A 20,362-nucleotide genomic window follows, 5' to 3' on the forward strand; every position below is an offset into this window, starting at 1 on the left:
AGAGTGAAATGTCCCATCACAGAAGACAAAAAAAACTACGTTTTTGACTTTAGGGAATTCATGGTCGCATCTTACTGCCTAGATTTCCTATCCTAGAAGGTTGGCAGGAGGGGAGATAGAGAAATTACAGAACCATAGAATCTTCCAGAGTGGGTCGGGTCCATAGATGTCACGGCTTGAGTCCTCTCTGCAACACCTCCCAAGTGGTGGTCAGCTTCGGAATGCAGACCTCTGGTGACAGAGAACTCCTCACCTTACAGGAGAGCTGAAACCGTGGTAGAAAAACTCGGATTGTTAAAAAGTCATTCTTGGCTGGGCGCGGTGGCTCACACCTGTAATCCTAGCACTCTGGGAGGCCTAGGTGGGTGGATCGCTCAGGGTCAGGAGTTCGAGACCAGCCTGAGCAAGAGTGCGACCCCGTTTCTACTAAAAATAGAAAGAAATTATCTGGCTAACTAAAATATATATAGAAAAAATTAGCCAGGCATGGTGGTGCATGCCAGTAGTCCCAGCTACCCGGGAGGCTGAGGCAGGAGGATCGCTTAAGCCCAGGAGTTTGAGATTGCTGTGAGCTAGGCTGATGCCACGGCACTCACTCTAGCCCGGGAAACCGAGTGAGACTCTGTCTCAAAAAAAAAAAAAAAAAAAGTCATTCTTTACCTTGAGCTGAAATCTACCTGTCAGTCCCCCTCCCACCCTGATACCGGAACAAGTCAAAGCCAGCCCTTCCAGTGTCTAAGGACAGGGGTGGCACCCCCCACCCTTAAATATTCTCCAGGCTAAGCCTCCTCTTCTCATGTGTCTGCTCCTCACTGACCCTGGACTTGAATCTCACCATCCTGGTTGCTCTCTGCTGCCCTCAGCCCCACGTCTGTCCCCAAGTAGGCCCGCGACCTGCAGAGGCTATTCTGGACACGAGCTGTCCAGAGTGAAGCAGGCTCCCTTCTGGACCTCCCATCTGGTTTTAACATCATCTACCCTCATATCCTCTTTTAAACCTGACACTCAGCCATAGGTGCCTGGCAGTAGAGGGGACCCGGGCCAGTTCCTCTAATTCCCTTCACTGTTTGAGAATTTGCTTCTACATTATTTGGAACATTTAACAAGAAAGGATTTCCTCCCATGGTAATTTAGATTCCTGATAGGGCCAATCTGGTTTACCTTAACAAGACGGTGGCTCTACCACTTAAATTTTCTTTCACTTCAATCCCTCCAGGGTTTGGCAAAAATCTGATGTTTTCCCATGAGCCTTCTCTAAAGAGAAAACTACCTAAACCACAAAGGAAAACATCCGGCAAATCATGTCTCCCTGCAAACTTTTGTTTTTAAGAGACGGGGTCTCTGAATATCTTCCTCCTCTGATCTCTTCCTCCAGATGTCTGTTCCACTCTCCTGGTGCCTGCCAGGTCCTGTGTTGGCGACTGCTTCTGAACAAGCGTGATGCCCCAAATACCTTCTAGCCCTCACAGAGCATTTCTGCTTCTACTTAGCACAAGACCTTCCTTGTACATGGCAAGGGTTCAGTAGAGGTCTGCTGAGTAAGCGATATCAAACCCTTGACTGCTTCTCTCAGGGAAACCGCAGGAGCCATGGTGACCAAATGCCTCAGAGTCGCATTTGATCCCACTGGATGCTTGGAGTGGGGACTCTTCACAGGGACACGCCAAGGACCATCTCCCCAGAGGAAGAGGCAATAAACCTGGCCCACCAGCCCTACACGGGGCCCATAAGGACATCAGGGCCAGCAGGGCATACTAGAGACTATGAAGTGTCTCTCTTAGATGTCGACCTGGCAACCTATAAGCTTGGCGTTCATAAGAACAAGGCCACAAGGAAGATTTGACCTTGTGGGTTAGTCCATCAAATAGACATTATTTTTTTTTTAATTTTAAATACTTGATGTGGGCAAGTAAACAGGCCCTCCCATATATTTCTGGTAGAAATGTAAATGGATACAATCTTTCTAGCAAGCAAGTCTGTCGATACATATCAAAATCATTTAAAAGTTCATCTCCATCCACTTTATGGCCCTATTTTGGGGACTCTATTTTAAGCAAATTATCAGAGATGCAAACAAAGACTTAGACATAAGGATTTCATTAGTATGTTCATTGCCACGTTATTTACAGTCAAGTTGGAAACAACCTAAGTGCCCCACAATAGGAAAACAATTGCCTAAATTGAGGTTCATCCTTATGATAGAATAGTACGCAGCCATTAAAACTATAGCTTTGAAGAATTTGTTATGACTTAAGGATGCTCATGATAAAATGTAAAACAAAAAGAACCTTACAAACCTATAGAGCAAATGATCCCTAAAATGTCTAAATATATGCATAGGTATGTGTGTACATGTGCGTATTCATAAATAAATCCAAATTTAACAGTGGTTATCTCTGAAAGAGAAAACAATGAGTACATTTTTTTTTTACTTTTTTAATGCTTTTCTGATTTTTTCACAATGAGTTTGTATAATTTTATAATCAGAACACAATTCTTTAAAACCTTTAAGAATAAAGGACAACAGGCCGGGCGCAGTGCCTCACACCTGTAATCCTAGCACTCTGGGAGGCTGAGGCAGGAGGATCGCTCAAGGTCAGGAGTTTGAGACCAGCCTCAGCAAGAGCGAGACCCCCGTCTCTACTAAAAAATAGAAAGAAATTCGCTGGAAAACTAAAAATATATAGAAAAAATTAGCTGGGCCCGGTGGCGCATGCCTGTAGTCCCAGCTACTCGGGAGGCTGAGGCAGTAGGATTGCTTGAGCCCAGAGTCTGAGGTTGCTGTGAGCTCAGCTGACCCCACGGCACTCTAGCCCGGGCAAAAAAAGAAAAAAAAAAATAGAATAAAGGACAACAATTCCAGAGCTGTCTCAGAGTCACTGACAGAGCCTGGGGACTGAGAACAAGGCAGGCAGGTACATTATGTGTTTGTTTGGGGTGAGGTAGAAAAAGACATAAAAACGTCACTGAATGCTAACTGCAATTATGATTTGTGTGACAAGAAATAGAAAATTGACATCTTAACCCAGTTCATAGGATGTTAAAGCTGGAATTACCTTGGAAATGATTACATTTCCTTGTTATTTTCAAATGAAAACAAAATTATAGCCCAGAGGAAGAAAGTTTACATATTAATTTCATCTTTACTACCACACCCTAAGGAAAATAAAATAGCAAGTGCGCACCCGGGACCACTAACCCGAGAGTCAAGCATTGCCCGGGGAAATGGACAACGAGCTTCAGGATCAGAGGCAGCCAGTGATTTTGGGAAAAAGTACCCTGTATCGATAATCATGTTTGAAAACACAATTAAATGGCATGAACATCTCCTTCTTCCCCTCCCTCTGAGCACCGTGGGAGCCTTCCAACCTGTTTCTGATCTTGGCTCTGCCATAACAAACCCTGTGATCTTGAGCCAGTCACTTTACTGCACTGAGCCTCAGTTTCCTCCACAATAAACCGAGGATAGGAATCCATTTAGCCTCCCCCACAAAGGCATTCTCAGGCTTAAATAAGGTTACAAATGAGAGAAACATTTAAGAAAGTTTTGCGTCCTATTCTGAAGAAATATTGATGATGCTCTTACACAGCCCATGTGTTTGCAGAGTGCCCTGAATCTCATGAAAGTGACAGAGGGGTGGTTTCTCTTTGAGGGTGCAAGATCATCATTGCTCAAATGGAAAATGCACTCAGCTAATTTCAGGAAATTTCTCCCTTTGTTAATAAACTGTAGACCACCCAGAATGTCCAGAACTCTAGACATGGCCTCCTGCTCCCTGCCCCTGCCCTCCTCTTTAAGGGACATCAGGAGATCCCAGGGTCTCTTCTCCATCCCCTCTCTGGGCTGTGCTGGACACACCTCCATTGTGATAGCCTCTGACGGTGGTCCTTACACTTTAGCATACATCAGGGTACAAGACACACAGTTAAATCTGCATTCCAGATAAATAACGAATACATTTTTTGTGTTAAGTATGTCCCAAATATTGCATGGGATAGACTTTTTAAAAAGTATTTATTGTTTATCTGGAATTCATATTTAACTGGACATCCTGTATTTTTATTTGTTAAATCTGGCAACTCTAATCAGAACCACCTTGAGAGCTTGTTTTTGTTATTGTTTTTCATTACTGGGCCCCATCCCCTAAAGTTTCTGATTCAGTAGGTCTGGGTTGGGGCTGGAAAATTTGCATTTCTTTCTTTTTATTTTTTTTTTAATAAAAGCTACCCATGTAACAAAAACATTTGTACCCCCTTAATATTTTGAAATTAAAAAAAAAAATCCTTCACTCTGGGAGGCTGAGACAGCAGGATCACTTGAACCCAGGAGTTTGAGACCAGTCTAAGCAAGAATGAAACCCCATCTCTACTAAAAATAGAAAAATTAGCTGAGCATCTTGCCTGTAGTCCCAGCTACTCAGGAGGCCGAGGCAGGAGGATCACTCGAGCCCAGGAGTTTGAGGTTGCTGTGAGCTATGATGACACCACTGCACTCTACCCAGGGCAACAGAGCGAGACTATCTCAAAAAAAAAAAAAAAAGAAAAGAAAAGAAAAGAAGGTGAAGAAATCCATGTACACTTTACCCAGTTTTTTACAGTGATAACATTTTGCAAAACTATAATAAAATATCATAACCAGGATGTTAACATAGTCAAAATATAGAACAGCTCAATCTCTGCTCTGTCTCCATCAACAGGGATCCCTCAGTCCCTCATGTTACCCTTTCATGGCCACCCTGACACCACCTCCACCGCACATTCCCCATCCCTGACCACTGGCAACCATTAATCTTCATTTCTATAATTCTGATATTTCAAGAAAGCAGGCTGGGCGTGGTGGCTCACACTTGTAATCCCAGCACTTTGAGAAGCCAAGACAGATGGATCACTTGAGGCTGGGAGTTGAAGACCAGCCTCAGCAACATAGGGGGACCCCAACTCTACAAAAAATTTTTAAAAACTAGGTAGGCATGGTGATGCACACCTGCAGCCCCAGCTACTCAGGAGGCTGAGGGGGGAGGTTTGCTTGAGCCCAGGAGTTTGAGGTTGCAATGAGCTAGGATGATGCCACTGCACTCTAGCCCAGGCAACAGAGCAAGACTCTGTCTCAAAAAATAAAATAAAATAAAATGAAAGGGAGAGAGGAATGCTAACTTTTACAGTGCATCCTTTGGACCAAGTGTTGGACCATGTACTCCATTCATTTTATCTTATTTAATGCCCCCAACAGTCTCTTGAGGTTGGTATTACTCTCAGCTTCATTTACAGATGAGGAGATTAAAGATCAGAAGAGAGAAGAGACTTGCCCAAGGTGGAGAGAAGAGACAGCCAAAGGTGACTGACGTCCCGGGAGCACAGGCAGAGGCCACAGCACCACACTGGCCTCCTCCTTCCTGCCCAGACATTCTCTTCTGAACTTCCCCGAAGTGAGGGGCACAGTGGGGTGAGACCCTCCCAGTCACCTCACTGTAAACTCGGGAACAGCCTGTGCCCGTCTGTAGCGTGTTTTATTCCAGATTTTTCCCTCCCCTCTCAGGAACTGGTCTTTCGATGAGCATCTCCCTCAGTGAGCTCTCTTTTCGCAGGGGAAAGTTACAGAAGGTTTAACCTTTGACCCTTGCCCCATCTCCCAAGAATCACACTTCCTGGATTGAGACAGAAAATAAGGTGGGGCTCATATATTCCGAATATTTTATTTCTGAGACTCTGGTAAATATTTAGACACGGGCTTTGCTCCAGAGTTGTCATAATCTCTGTTTGCTCTGTCAGCTCATAACCCCACGGACAATGGTCGTCTTTCACTCATTATCTTCCTGAACGACTCTCCTCGCCCGGAGAACCAAAGGGGCAGGAAACTAGGACACCACTACGAATGCTGACATTCTCCCACCGGTTTTTCGTACAACAGGCAGATGAAGTCTTCGGTTGGCATTTAGAGGTCAAGAAGACCGGTGACCCCCCACCAATCCAGATGGGCCTGACAACTCAGAGTCCCTCACCGGAAGGGCCTGCTCTAAATGCACTGTCTCTCCCCCGTGATGACTCCTTTTCAGTTCCTCAAATACCCCAAGTTCCTTCCTACTCCAGGGCCTTTGACCATTCTGTTTCTTCTGCTTGGCTTGCTCATGCCCCATCAGTCTTCACGTGGCTGGCTCCCCCTGATCCTTTAGGGCTCAGCCTAAATGCCCAATCCTCAGGAAGGCCCTCCCTGACCTCCCATGTAGGTTTAGGAAGACCCTGCTCCTTCCCACTCGCGCACCCGCTCCTTGACGCAAATAGATTTCCTACCAAACACTTCACCACTATTCATAACTTTACGCATTCCACGTAAGAGCGTGAGTGACACACACACATACACCCGGGTATATACCGGCGCCTAACACAGAATCTGGCACATAGTAAGTCATCAACAAACACACAGTCGTGGAATGAAAGAATAATAATGCATAAGTGGACAAATACATAAATGGATGAATGATTGAATTCACGGTTTGTGGAGGAGGATCTGGAGATGAGATACAATAACAATAGCCAGCCCTTGGTTAGTACTGACCATCTACTGCCCTGGGAGGTTTACGTGTACTAACTCATTTAATCCCAGAGATATTTCTAACAGGAATAACCCAAAGACTTTATTTTAGCTGATAGTTTGGGCACTCTTCTGAATTCAGCCAGCTAGAAATATTGATGACAATTTACTTTTTTCTTTTCTCTGTCTACAGCAATGTTAATCTGTTAGACATGCCGGGAAGGCAGCCAGTGGGAAAGGAGAAGCCAGGAGCACAGGTACTAGCTAGACGACAGGAACTTGGCTACACATCAGTCCACTGATGTCTAGAAACACAAAGACTACATGGGGCAGTGAGCGGCCATGTGTTAATCAGAGAAGCTCCTCAGAGGAGAGACTAAGCCATGAAGCATGGGAGGTAAGTGGCTCCACCAAAAGAGAGAGAGAGAAGGAAAAGGGGAGGTGAACAGAGGGAAGGAAGAGAAGAAGAAAGAAGAGAAGACAGTGGAGGAAGAAGACAAGGAGAAAGAGGAAAAAGTAACAGGAAAGACCAGGCATGGTGGCTCATGCCTATAACCCTAGTACCCTGGGAGGCCGAGGCAGGAGGATCGCTTGAGCTCAGGAGTTCAAGACCAGCCTCAGCAAGAGCAAGACCCCATCTCTACTAAAAATAGAAAAATTATCTGAGCATGGTAGCATGAACCTGGAGTCCCAGCTACTTGGGAGGCTGAGGCAGGAGGATCGCTTGAGCCCAGGAGTTGGAAGTTGCAGTGAGCTACGATGACACCACTGCACTCTAGACCAGGCAACAAGAGCAAAGCTGTCTCAAAAAAAAAAAAAAAAAAAAAAGGTAACAGGAAGAGGAGATGGAATAGAAGAGGAGATGGAATAGAAGAAGGGCGGGAACAAACGTTTGTTCAGGAGTAAGGCAGGATCTGCCATGATAATCAAAAAAGCTGACACCTGAGAGGAAATCTGTACCTATGGGAACTGCCAAGTTTTGCAAAACCTTGACTCAAACTGAGAAAAAAAAAAAAAAAAATGGCCTGAGATAGTGACGAGCCATGGCCACACCAAACTCTACTGAGGGCTCCAACATGAGCTGAAATGAGGGGTTGTAATTAGGGCTTTCTTTTCCAGTTTTACTACCATGAGCCTAAAAAATAACAACAACAAAATGTTTCCCTCTGTGCATAGGAACGGAAATTAAAGGCGGGCTTTGACTTAGCCCCAGCACCCTCCCAACTTCCTGAATTGTTACCACTGTCTACACTCCGTGGCCCCTGCACCAGAGAGCAGAATGTAAATTTAGGTGTCTCGGGTGATCCCACCGAGGGGGATGCATGAGGGTCTGGCGACACGTCCGTCTCCTCCCTTGCTTTTCTTTAATTCAACCCATATTTGGTAAGTGCCTGCTTCCAGTGTAAGGCCTTGGACTAGGTGTTGTGAGGGATAATTAAAACACAAAAAGATTAAGAAAAATACAGGCTCTGTCCCCTTCACAGGACACTGGGATACGTAAGGACAGAGACAGCTGCATGCAGGGAGAAAGCAACCAGAGCAGGAAGAGAGAGCAGGACTTGCACTTGGGGGTCAGAGAAGGCAGGAATCACTTCCCCGGAGCTTACGAAGAGCCACGTCCTTGTCTTCTCACCTCTCCGGGAGGGTCCTCCCTCGGTGCATCTCTGCCTCTCCCTCGTCCACTTGCCCGGCTCCCTTTCTGCCTCTCTGATCCACGAGCTCCCACCTGTGTCTTCAGCCTAGGAGGTTTTCCCCTCTGTCCCCTCCAGTGGCATCATAACTGTCTGAACTTTGATCTGATCATTAGGTTTTAGAGACTTACAGAACAAAATCAGATATATTTTACTCTAGAGGGTGTTAGAAGTTTGAGAAGCTGCCCTCATTCTTCAAAGAAAATTTCGATCGGGGTCTCTGGTCAGCCCAAATGAAAGAATTTCTTGGTTTTCAGATTAACCTTTAGATCGTACCTACTGGCCTCATAAATTTCCATCTCAAAGGACAAGGAGAAAGAGACCTGAATCACCAGAAGATCAGAGGGGGCCCTAGCGCTGTCCTTATCTTGTGTAAACTTGGGCAGCCCATGGGGTTAATCATCATCCTGCTGGACGACATCACTGAGGATACAATCAGATAAGCGATCTGATATAAGTCCTCCAAATGGTCCCAGCTGAAATGAAGAACAAGAGCTAAGCCTGAGAGTTTATCATTTGCCAGGCACTGTTCCGAGACTGTGTGTGTGTCCTCAAAACAACACATCTGGCCCTCTGCCTGTTTTTGTAAATAAAGTTTTATTGGAACACAGCCACAGCCACTCATGTATGTATTTTCCGTGGATGCTTTCATGCTACCCCAACTTAGTGGAGAAGCTGTGGCAAGAGTTCACGTAGTGACAAAGCAGAAAAAATATTAACTATCTGACCCTTTACAGAAAAAGTTTGTCAACCCTTGCCCTAAAGCACTGTGATGTCCACTTTCTGATGAGTCTCTAATAAGAAGGATAGGAAAGGAACTCTGGCTGTTGAGAGACACACAGCCATTCCATCGCCATGGCGCTCACTGGTGATGGAGTGACCAGCATGCCCACACTCATTTCCTGTGCTCGTTCCCTCTACTGTGATGTAGAAACTTAGAATTTTAGTCCTGGAAGAGCCTTTGAGATTCCTGATCTGACTGTCTCACATTACAGAGGAGACTCTCGGAGACTCAGAGATTAATGAATTGCCCAATGTCACAAAGCTGGGACCGAACCCAAGCCTTTGGCTCCCTGTGCGGTTCCCACTCCCTGCCCTCTGGAATGCTTACTTCTGAGTCGAAGGGGGTTGTCGAAGGCTTGGCCCGGGCCTGTCGTACCCTGCGGCTCCCACGGAGTTGGTTCTGCCAACGGCGTTGGTAGGTGTGATCAAACTCTCCCCCAAAACAAGGGTCCCCCATTGGGCTGTGTACCTGGGGCCCCGATTCGCAGAGTAATTTCTGCTGCCACTAGCCAAAGGGTGGGGAATTCCCCTTCAAAGTTTAGCACCTGAACTTCACGGCCTTCCTGCCCTCGCATCACCCACATCCCCAAGAAATCATCACAACACAGCGCACAGCAGCTGTTAGTTAAAGGTGCCAAACCATGGTGCCTCATAAAAAGGGAATCCCGGGCCACCAACCAGCCCACAATTACGCAAGCCGCAGCTTCACAGTTTCACGTTCCTCAGTTGAGTCGCCTTGGCTTGCCTCAAGCATGACTCAGGCTTCTGGGGGCCGCCCCGCCTGGCTCCCTCTGTAAGCTAATTCCTCTTGTAATTTCAGACCGAGAGTCCTCGTTCCTTCCCTCTGATTGTCCCTCACTTCTATCTTCAAAGCGAGCCACAAACTATTTCTCTCTCTCTGGGTCTCGTTAACTTTTCCAGAATGGAATCCTCTTCCAGAGCTCCTGGATCTTCGTCTGTTACAGCTCATAACCACTCCTTGCAAAGCCCTCGGAGCCCCTGAATGCCCTGAACCAGGCTCTCCTCTGTCCAACCACTTCTCAGACTTTATGAGCTGTGATTTTCTCCTGTTTGTCTTGTGGGTGACAACCCAAGCCCTCCCTACCTCAATTATATCAACCCAGGGTCAACACAAGCGCTCCTTTCCTAAAATCCTCCAGGACTCTCTTCCCGAAGCTTCTTTGCTGCCCACTCCTCCTATGGCACAAAGCAACTGGGCAGACAGAAGGGGCAAAGGGCTGCCTTGGAGAGTTTCTGCTACAGCCTGCAGGCCGAGAGAGATGTCAGCACTGGACAATCTCTGGCCCCCGTGATGCACTCTTTGGGCCAGCACATTTGAGAACTGATACTCTAGTTATGGACTTACAGACCAATGACAGGCTTGAATCAACCTTGTATCTTATTTCAAACAGAAATTTAGAAGTCTAGTTTTGATGCGGTTTCAAATATTTTTTTTTAATTTTGGAGGGAAAGTACTTAGATTTTCTCGAATTTTCTTGCATGCCATAGTTTTCCTTTAATTCCTTCTCTGAGGTGTGTATGGCTATGGTGTTTTAAAACCATTTTAAATCTCAGAATGGAAATCATCTCACTAAGCATTCGTGTACATTAGCAGTTTTTAAACTTTGTAAGTGAGCAGAAACTTGTTCTCAAACAAAATCCTAGAAGACTCCCCTTATATAAAATAAATAAAAGTTGGATTGCCAGGGGCGAGGGAGCCGAGTGCAGGGCAGCCCCGAAAGCATTTCTGCAGAACTTAAAGGTTGCTGCAGTAAAAATAGTTTAAAAACCATTACTGTAGAATATAACCATACTTTATTGAATGTAAGGCACCGACTATCATAAGACATACCATGTAGCATGAAGAAAGACAAACACTGCCACTTAACCTATGGCATGCTACCGATTGAATATAAGACACGGCTCTATTTCAGAGATGTTAAAATGTGGCCAATGGGTAGCTGGAATTGATGATTTACATAATTACACATATAAATCATGTTCATTTACTCTCACGGTCAACCTGAAAGTTGGATGTAAGGAATCAGCAGCAGTAGCTAGGGAAATGCTAGCTTCTGTTCACTGAGCCCTACTAAGTACTGTGCACCAGACAGATGCCACCCGAGGGTTGCGTTTGGCATTCCAGACCCTCCTTCCATTTCTTAACACTCCGATTTATTGAGCACTCGCCAGGCGCAATGCTGAGTGCTGTACATGCATTACCTCCTGAGATTCTGATACATGAGCAGGTTTAGAAGCCATTAACGTAATCTCATAAAACCTTGATGGACACTGTGGTTGGAGGAAGAAGAGTTGAATGTCAGCCTCGTCAAGGAAGCAGTGACTTCTGCACAAAAGAAAAAATGTTGCCATGTTTCTCTGCTGGTTAGAAAATCCGATACTGAGACACGCCTGCATAAGGGAAACACCACCGACAGAAAGCCCCACATAAACCACTGAACCCTACTTGCTTTGGGTGAGGTTAAGCCCTTTCATCAACCAAGCTGGGGCACTGTCAGGAAGAAAGGTATCATCTCTGGTTAAGATACGATGTGTTCCCAGCCGGATGCGGTGGCTCATGCCTGTAATCCTAGCACTTTGGGAGACTGAGGTTGGAGGATTGCTTGAGGGTAGGAGTTTGAGACCAGCCTGAGCAAGAGTGAGATTCTATCTCTACTAAAAATAGAAAAAATTAGCCGGGCATGGTGGCGCATGCCTGTAGTCCCATCTACTCGGGAGGTTGAGGCAGGAGGATCGCTTGAGCCCAGGAGTTTGAGGTTGCTGTGAGCTACGCTGATGCCACTGCACTTTAGCCCGGGCAACAGAGTGAGACTCTGTCTCAAAAAAAAAAAAAAAAGATATGACGTGTTCCCAGGCCTAGCCCAAAATGCATATCTCCTGGAGGTGGTTCTGCCGCATGCCTCCCCTACTCATTGGCTTCTCCAAGACCCAGAAATTAGAAGCCGAGGTCTTACGCCCAATATATCAGCCCTAAAAATTTTCATCTTGATGATAGTCAGCAAAAGGAAAAAGAGCTGTCTGAAAATGGAATGGTTTGTCTTAAACATAGTGAATTTCCCATGACATGGGGTGGGGAGGAGGAAGTGGAGCTGGGCGCCAGCTGACACTGAAGTTATCAGGCACTGAAGCATTAGATGGGGTAAGGGTCCATTGTCTTCAAAATAATTAAATAAACTTCAAAGGGCCGTTTAGTGCTCTCATTCAGCAAATCGCAAGTCCGCAAATCTCAGGTCTATTTCATGCCAAGCTATAAAAATCTATAGAGTGGCACTGTCCAATGGAACATGGACGTCTTCTAGGTCTGCACTATCCGACACAGTCGCCACTACCCACATATGGCTACTGTGCACTTGGAACATGACTATGTGACTGAGGAAAGAAATTTTTAATTTTACCTAGTTTTAATTTTGGTTTAAACAGCCAGTGTGACTAGTGGCTACCATATTGCACAGCACAGCTCTAGGGAGACTCACCCAGCCCTGTCTTGAACTTTGGGTCAGAGCTGCCTCTTTAACACCAGCTTTTGGGAAGGCACAAAAGTCCAAAGCATTAGAAGACAAAAAGCCCTGACACAAACTAAAAGGAGACATCTGACCGTATGTGCCTCTGCCCAGCAAGGTGTCAGAGAGACCGCCATGAGGGACCCACAACAGAAGTCAGCACCTGCGCCCAGTATTCTCAGCCTCCTTAAGGATAAAATAGAAATGACTTCCTGGTCTCACGTATATGTGGAATCTAAAACAGGTGAAATAATAGAAGCAGAGAGTAGAATGGTGGTTGCCAGGGAAGATGCTGGTTAAAGGGTACAAAGTTTCAGTTAGGTCAAATAAGTTCTGGAGATCTGTTATACAGCATGGTGACCATACTTAATAATAATGTATGGTATACTTGAAAATTGCTAAGAGATTAGATCTTAAATATTCTCACCACAAAAAAATAAGTGAAGTATGTGAGGTGATGGATAAGTTAATTAATTTAATTATTTCACAATGTATACATATATCATGTATATGTTGCATGCTGGAAATACATATAAGTTTTAGTTGTCCAAAAAATTTTTAATTTTTTTTTAAATAGAATGACTTCAGGGACAACCCAAGCAACTGGGATGATGCCAGTTATTAAAATCCATCCCCAAATAGCTGATCAAAGGCCCACTGCAAGATGTGGCATGATTTACTGGTAAGTTCTCTCTGTGCTGTACAGATCATGACAGTGACAGTCTTTACTTTCTTGTTTCTCTTCCTGCAACCAACTCACACCTCTCACTCCCTTCTCATTGCATGCAGTCTGCGTTACTCTCCTCCTTCTCCAGCCAACCTTACTCACATCTGAAGACCAAGGAATTGCACGATTTGGCCAGTTTGTTCAACCAGTGTTCTCACCCTCTCCGTTGAGTGGATCAAAATGGTCATTGAGCTGAACTGATAAACCAGCCGGAGCCCTGGGCTGAGATGATGGAAGGCACCTCCTGGTTTCTCCTCCACCCACGAACATACATGATGTCCTTTGACTGGGACAGTCCCACCCATGTAGAAGCATCAGGGAAAACGTCTCTCTTTTTTTTTTTTTTTTTGAGACAGTCTCACTCTGTTGCCCTGGCTGGAGTGCAGTGGCATCATCATAGCTCACTGCAGCCTTAAACTCCTGGGCTCAAGTGATCCTTCTGCCTCAGCCTACCAAGTAGCTGGGACTACAGGAATGTGCCATCATGCCCGGCTAATTTTTTCTATATATTTTTAATTGTCCAGCTAATTTCTTTCTATTTTTTTAGTAGAGACGGGGTCTCACTCTTGCTCAGGCTGGTCTCGAACTCCTGAGCTCAAATGATCCACCCGCCTCGGCCTCCCAAGGGAAAACGCCTCTCAAATATACAAAATAGAAAATACAAGAGATGAGGAAACCTCATCCAGAGGAAAACTGTCATTGGAACAGTAGGGGGCTCCCCCTCTATCCATTCAGCATTTATTGAAGGCCTCCCATGCGTCAGGCACTATGTTAGGCTCTGGAGGTAGGACAGATAAAAATCCCTCTTCTATGGTACTTACAGTAGGAAAAAGTAGCAAAAGAGCTACTACTATTTAGTGAGTGTTCACCCCATAGGAGGTCACCACTTTTCATAGCACTCCTGGAAGGCAAATATTATCACCCCTATTTCATAGATACAGAAATGGAAGCTCAGATTGGCTCAAGCTTACCTCGATCTGTGTGCTCTTTTTGTTTCTCCACTCTGCCCACCTTGTGCAGTCTTTTCTTCTATTTATTCCTTCAGGGAATTCAAGCATTATTTATTTAAAGGCTCTTCCCTGACCATAAGAGATTAAGGGTGCCCAAGAGACCCGGTGAGCATAAGACTCATTGTCAAGGATCTAGGTGGAAAGGAAGAATTACCACCACCCAAAGCCAAGAAGAAAATGGGTTCCGAAAGAGAATATCGTAGTTATTCAAATAGTATTTCAGAGAAAACTTACCGGCCACCACACCATACTTCGGCCTGCCAGGAAGAAGCCTCCGACAGTCCCACGATTAGTAGAAAACATAGCCTGGGGAGGAAAGGATCAAAAATGTAATAGAAAACTACAAAAGTGGTCTTGCCAGCCTAAAGGGCATTCCTCCCCTTACATGACACCTTCTTCTACCCACTCTACTTTCTGAAATTCTTTCACATTCCATCTTCCCCCAGGGCCTCAATATACTGAGATGAAGGAGGCAGGGACCTGCATTTGAGACACAAGGACAATGAGGCCCAGAAGCTTTAAACAGCTTGCCCCCAGCTAGCTCTGTAATTAGCTTACAGGGTGGCTGTCAGCAAGTCACTCCACCTGGATCTGTTTGCTTATCTGTTAAACAGGGGGGAATGGAATTTTTTAAGCCTTTTTTACAAGCATACGGGGGTGTCTAATAAAATATCATACTTTTAAAAGGTACATAGGGTACATGAATTGTATCTCAATAAAGCTGTTACCAAAAAAAAAAAAAAAAGTGCTCTAAGAATGCAAAGGGATTGTACTAAATATTACATAAAAGACCAGACATTCCAACTCTGTTCAAATCTTTCCTCTCTGAGGATGTAGGTAGGAGCTTGCTGGAATCATTACTTTTCAATATATGGTGACTACTGCGGTAAGTACAGGGGAAGGAGGGATTCCTTCGGACTGGGGTGTCAGGAAAGGCTTTACAAGGGGGTAGCATTTCAGCAAATCTGAAAGAAAGAGTGGGGTTTTATTAGTCAGAGAAAAAAGGGAGGGACATTTCATAGCGCAGGAATAGCAAATCCATGATCGGGAGAAGGAACCGCGCCCAGCGTGGGGAAGGAGGGAATGGCAAACAGTGGTTTCTGGTGAACCTGGCTGAGGTGTGTGAATGGGACAATGGTGAGAAGTGGGGCAGAACTCAGGCTCTCAAATGCTAGGCTAGAAAGCATAGGTGTTATTCCACAGGCAATAGGGAGCCACTGAAGGTTCCTGAGAAGCAAAATGACACGTATCTTCAATTCATGCCCACCAGCCCCTCTCACGGCTCCCTTGGAATGTTGCCTCTCAGCTTTTTGTTTATTCCTGGTCCAGCTCAGGCTCGGGCCCAGTCCTCCAGCACAAAATAGGGACAGTGCCCCTGGCCCCTGGCCCCTGGCCCTCTTAGCCCTTCAGGAAGCAGGGCCACTCGTGCATCAATCAGCACAAATTTGTTGAGCACCCCTGTGTGCTGGCAGCCCAGGAGAGCACAGCTCCGGTCTTTCTGGAATCCCAGCAGGGTCCTCCCTCCCATGGGACATACTCTGGAAGACTCTGCAGTGGTTTCCCGCAGTGGTTTGCCTGCAATAGCAAGGAGACCAACAGACCTACACAGCAGAGAAGGTAGCTAGGGCTGAAATAGAAATAAATCGCAAGAACTCAGGCTCTGCCAGTTGGCCAGGGAAACGCCATTCTAAAGTTGAAGAAGGTTGATATCCACCCCAAGCATGGCTGGAGGGACAGGAAAAGTGGATTTGGGGCCCAGACATAAACATTTCCCAGGTGGTCTCAGGAATGAAGAGCTTAGAGGAATATGAGGAGAGGGACTAGAGTGAGGAGCTGGAATAATTCAGGAACGATGTTGGAAATAGACAAACGGTGAAGAGAGATGTGTCCACGCCAGGACTTTTCCTCTCTAGAGTGTTTGTCCCTTCATCTCCCCAAGCCCAGACTTTACCCACCCATCCTTTAAGGCTGGTCAAACTCCACTTTCCCCACGAAACCTCACCTGACACTCCCCCCATAGAAACCTCCTCCTTCCCTACGGCTTCCTTCTCCCCCCCAAAAAATAATCTCTCCCTCCTCTGAACACCTAGAGGACTCCATCTATGCCTTGCTCACACCCTTACAAATTTTTTACTTTGTGTTCCCTTATTACAAATTTTTAATTCCCATAATGCTTAGGATCATGCTTTGTGCCCAGAAAGACATTGTCCTGCAAGAAAGAAATGCTCAAAGGAAAACTCCAAGGTTCCACTTTGTAAACCATGGCATTACATTTGCCTGTCCACCCTCCAACTAGAAAAGAATGAATTTACAAGTGGTAGCTGCAAGGGGCAAAATAAACACAATTACTGACCCACAGTGTTTTGGGTTTGGGTTTGTGGGGTCCCCCCTAGTAGAATAAAAATATCACTGAGCAAAGCAAAGAACTTCAGACCTCTGTTTGGATGAGGAACAGCTTAAGAAATGGGACATTGGGCCTGGAGAAGAGAAGATTCCAGTGTGGCCTATTGTCTTCTGACGTGCAAAGTAGGACAGTCTCACTCAGCGTGGCCTGCATAGGGCACCACCAGACAAATGGGAGAAGCTCCAGGATGCCAGGTCTGAGCCAGCTACCAGGAAGAACTGCCCTTCCACCAGAGCTGTCCAGAGATGGAAATGGTGCCACCTGAGAGAGTCTCTGCTGGAACTATTCAGGTGAAGACTGTTGCCAACTTGTCAAGAGGATTTTGTCAAATGATCTAAAGAAGAGACTTCAGCATAGGATGAAAAGGGTGGAAGTCAACAAGCTTTAGGCTCTCGATTCATGAAAATGTGTGAGGAAAGAAGGCATTCAGCACCACCAGGACGCTGTCACAGCAATGCAGTGGTTAAGGACCATGGAGAGAGTATTCCCAGGGAGGATAATATCTCAGGAGGAGGAGAGGTAGAATAGTGGAAAGAGCATTGGCTCTGGCATCATATGACTTAGGTTCTAGTCCTAGCTCTGGTACCAACTCATCTGAATGACTTCAGGTCACCCTCTCTGATCTTCATCTGTAACACAGAAAGGTTTGGGCTCCCCCAAGGGCCATTCCAACTCAGGCAATAAATGACTTTTATCAGTTCAAATGAGTGCATAAGACAGGGGTCAGTAGACATTTTCTGTAAAGAAAAAGAGCCTAATGGTAAATACTTTAGGCTTCATGGGCTACATAAGGTCTCTGCTGCAAACTCCTTGAATTTTGCTTTGTTCTATTTTGTTTCCACAACCCTTTCAAAGTGGAAAAAACATTCTTAGTTTGTGGGCCATATAAAAATAGGCTATGAGTCAGATTTGGCCCGTGGGCCCTAGTTTAACAAACCCTGGCTTGAGGGGGGTGCAGGATAGCTTTAATGAAATCTTCCAGCAGGAATATAGCCAGACATCCAGCTTAAAAGGATATACACTCCCCCAATGAACAAGCTGGGGGGTAGTGAAAGGAAAATGAAAATAAACACTGGAGAAGTAACAACCCAGAGTCCAAATGTGATTGGATGAAGCAGAGTTGGAGGAGGGTAAAACAGAACCAAAATAATGTTGGAAGAGACGGAGATGGGGACACAGGGACATTGGCTGGGATGGGTGGAGGTCTTTTCTAAGTTAAGGCAGCACAATGGACCTGGATTGTTCTATCTGTGCAGCCCAGAGATCACACGGGGGTCAGAATGTCCACCCCTGCATCAAGACACTCTTGACCCTTCAATAGTAAAAAGGGGAGAACAAACTGGACGAAATCCAGCCCGTTAAACAGCCCAGGTCCAGAGGCACTGATTAATGGGCGAAGAGTAAACGTAGACAAATACTATCAGGCTCATTAAGTAGCATTTAACAAGACAAATGATACTGATTCACAGATACTTAAAAAGTGTAAACACCATTAAAAAAAAAAAAAAAGGATAAACACCGACAGGACTGGCAAGGCTAACGGGAGATTGGTTCAGGGAACTGAGATTATCAGTGACCGGGCAGGAAACAAGCAGTACGGTATGGCCAGCAGGTGATGGCCTCACACCTTGGCTCCAGCACTTACATGCTGGGGTGGGGTGGGAGGAAGAAGACAGGCACTGTGGCACAGTGCCTGGCGCCTTTAAAAATCCAGGATTCAAGAGACCTGAGTTCCAGGAACAATTCCGTCTGTTGCAATCTTAGGCAAATCACAGCCACGTGAGGCTTCAATTGCCACTTCTGTAAAATGGGGATTAGCATTCCAGCCCTCCCTGTCTTGTGGCATTTGTGAAGATACACTGCCCATTTTTGCCCGTTTTTACTTAAAAGAACAAAAATCGTTCAGGGCCTGGATCATAACCTGGAGGGCAAATGACAATAGTATTTAAAAAAAAAAAAAAAAAAATCCTAGAGTTGTAGATCCTCACAACCACCCAGAGGAGAATTGATAAGATTGTAGCTATTTTACACTTAGTAAAATGAGGTTGACATGGCTCAAACAACATCACATGGAGCAAACCATGTGAAAGCCAGTACTAAACTTGAGTATCCTGGCTCCTGGTTGGACACCCCACTATGTCTAGGAGGCTGAGAGTATTGAGCAAAAGTCAGCCACACTGACCCCGTGTGACACTTAAAGAGGCTTTCGGCTACATCTGGTTTCTACAATTCCTTTAAAAAAAAAAATCAACATTTCTCTTACTTTTTTAAAAAAGCTCTGTGTCCATGGAAGGGTTAAAACCCATCCTCCTGTCCTGTACGTCAAAAGAGTTCAACACAACCACCTGCTGGCACAGCAATCTCCTGGTTCTGTCACCCGACCCCCTGCTCCATGACAATGCCTGAGAGTGGCTGGAATATCTGTACCCTTTCAAAACACCTCCTCCTGGGATCCCTCTAGCCCAGGAGCTCCAGGCTGCAGACAGCTATGATGATAGCGCTGCACTACATACAGCCTGGACCAAGGAAAAAAAACAAAAACAAAAACCCTCCTCCTCTAGTTGTTGGGTGTGCCAGAGTCTGTCACAAGTGAAATTTCCAAGTTTCAGGCTGCGGAGAACAAGTTTCTCTGGTTTGGTGTGTCCCCAGAGTCCCAAAGGAGAGAGACACACTTCCCTCTCCCCAGTGCCAGGTCACCCCACGTCTTCCTCCTCCTTCTCCTCTTCCTCCTCCTCCTCCCATCTTCCCCATCTCTGATTTGCTCCAGCCCCTGGGACCTGCAGGCTCAAGGGCTCGGGGTTAGCCTTTCCCAGGACGGGGACAGCACCTGTGAGTGGGGACAGCAGAGTGAGCACCTGCCCCATGGATTGTCCCACGGAACCTGGGGCTGACAGAGGCTATGGCTTTCCTGCGCTACACGATTTCCCTTTCCCAAAACTGGATGACTGACAGGTAGGACAGTAGGCACCTCCTTGGGGCTCATCTCCCAAGCCCCGGGGCCCTTCCTGCGACTGCAGGCTACCCCTTCCCCGCCTCCCTCCCGCACTCTCCGCCACGCCCTCCAGTCCCCTACCTTCCTCCTCTGCTCTCAGGCCCCGCATCCTCCTCAGCCCTTGCTGGCAGGCTCCCCTGGGCTCCCTTCTCTCTTCCGCTCATCCCTGCTTGCCCCGCTCACCTCACACTGCCCCGAACTCCTCTCAAGCGCTTCCAAGTCTCCTCTCCTCCTGCCCGCAGACTCCGAAGCCTACCCGGCCCCTGCAGCACAGAGAGGCTGTGCCGTCGCTCCTCTGTGGCCCAGCTCTTCCCTCCCGGTGGCCCTGGCCCGCTCAGCCCGCGTCCCGGGACCCCCCACATACCCACAGCCCGACGGCCATCACCACCACGAAGTAGATGACGATGACAGAGATGTCGGCAGCGTTGCGGATGCGCTCGTAGGACTGGGTCGCGGCGGTGGTCGCGGTGGCCGCGGGGCTAGAGGTGATGCTGTCCATGGCGGCGGCGACGCGTCCCTCCTGCACGCCCGGGCCACTCGTTCCTTATACGGCCTCCTGGTTAATGGTCAGCCCGGGAGGGGACCCGCGACGTTGGGGGCTCGGGGCAGTAGCGCGGGGGCTCGTGCGCCGCGCTGCACCGTCGGGGAGCAGCTCCGGGCGCGCAGCGCTGAATGAGGAGCTCTCAGCACTGTCGGCGTTGGAGG

General features: G+C 46.7%; 1 protein-coding gene across 1 annotated transcript in view; it reads right to left on the bottom strand.

Annotated features, from left to right (window-relative positions):
• The window catches only part of SLC5A1 (solute carrier family 5 member 1), a 53,582-nt gene extending 33,426 nt beyond the window's left edge, over nt 1-20,156 (bottom strand). Inside the window, exons 1-2 of the mRNA XM_069497251.1 lie at nt 20,022-20,156; nt 14,496-14,567 (exon numbers count right to left, since the gene is read on the bottom strand). Of these exons, the coding sequence (XP_069353352.1) occupies nt 14,496-14,567; nt 20,022-20,156 (207 nt within the window). The remainder of the gene's footprint in view (nt 1-14,495; nt 14,568-20,021) is intronic.
• Between the last annotated feature and the right edge of the window lie 206 nt (nt 20,157-20,362).

The sequence above is a fragment of the Eulemur rufifrons genome, chromosome 21 (genome assembly GCF_041146395.1).
Source record: "Eulemur rufifrons isolate Redbay chromosome 21, OSU_ERuf_1, whole genome shotgun sequence".
In the NCBI taxonomy this organism is placed as follows: domain Eukaryota; kingdom Metazoa; phylum Chordata; class Mammalia; order Primates; family Lemuridae; genus Eulemur; species Eulemur rufifrons.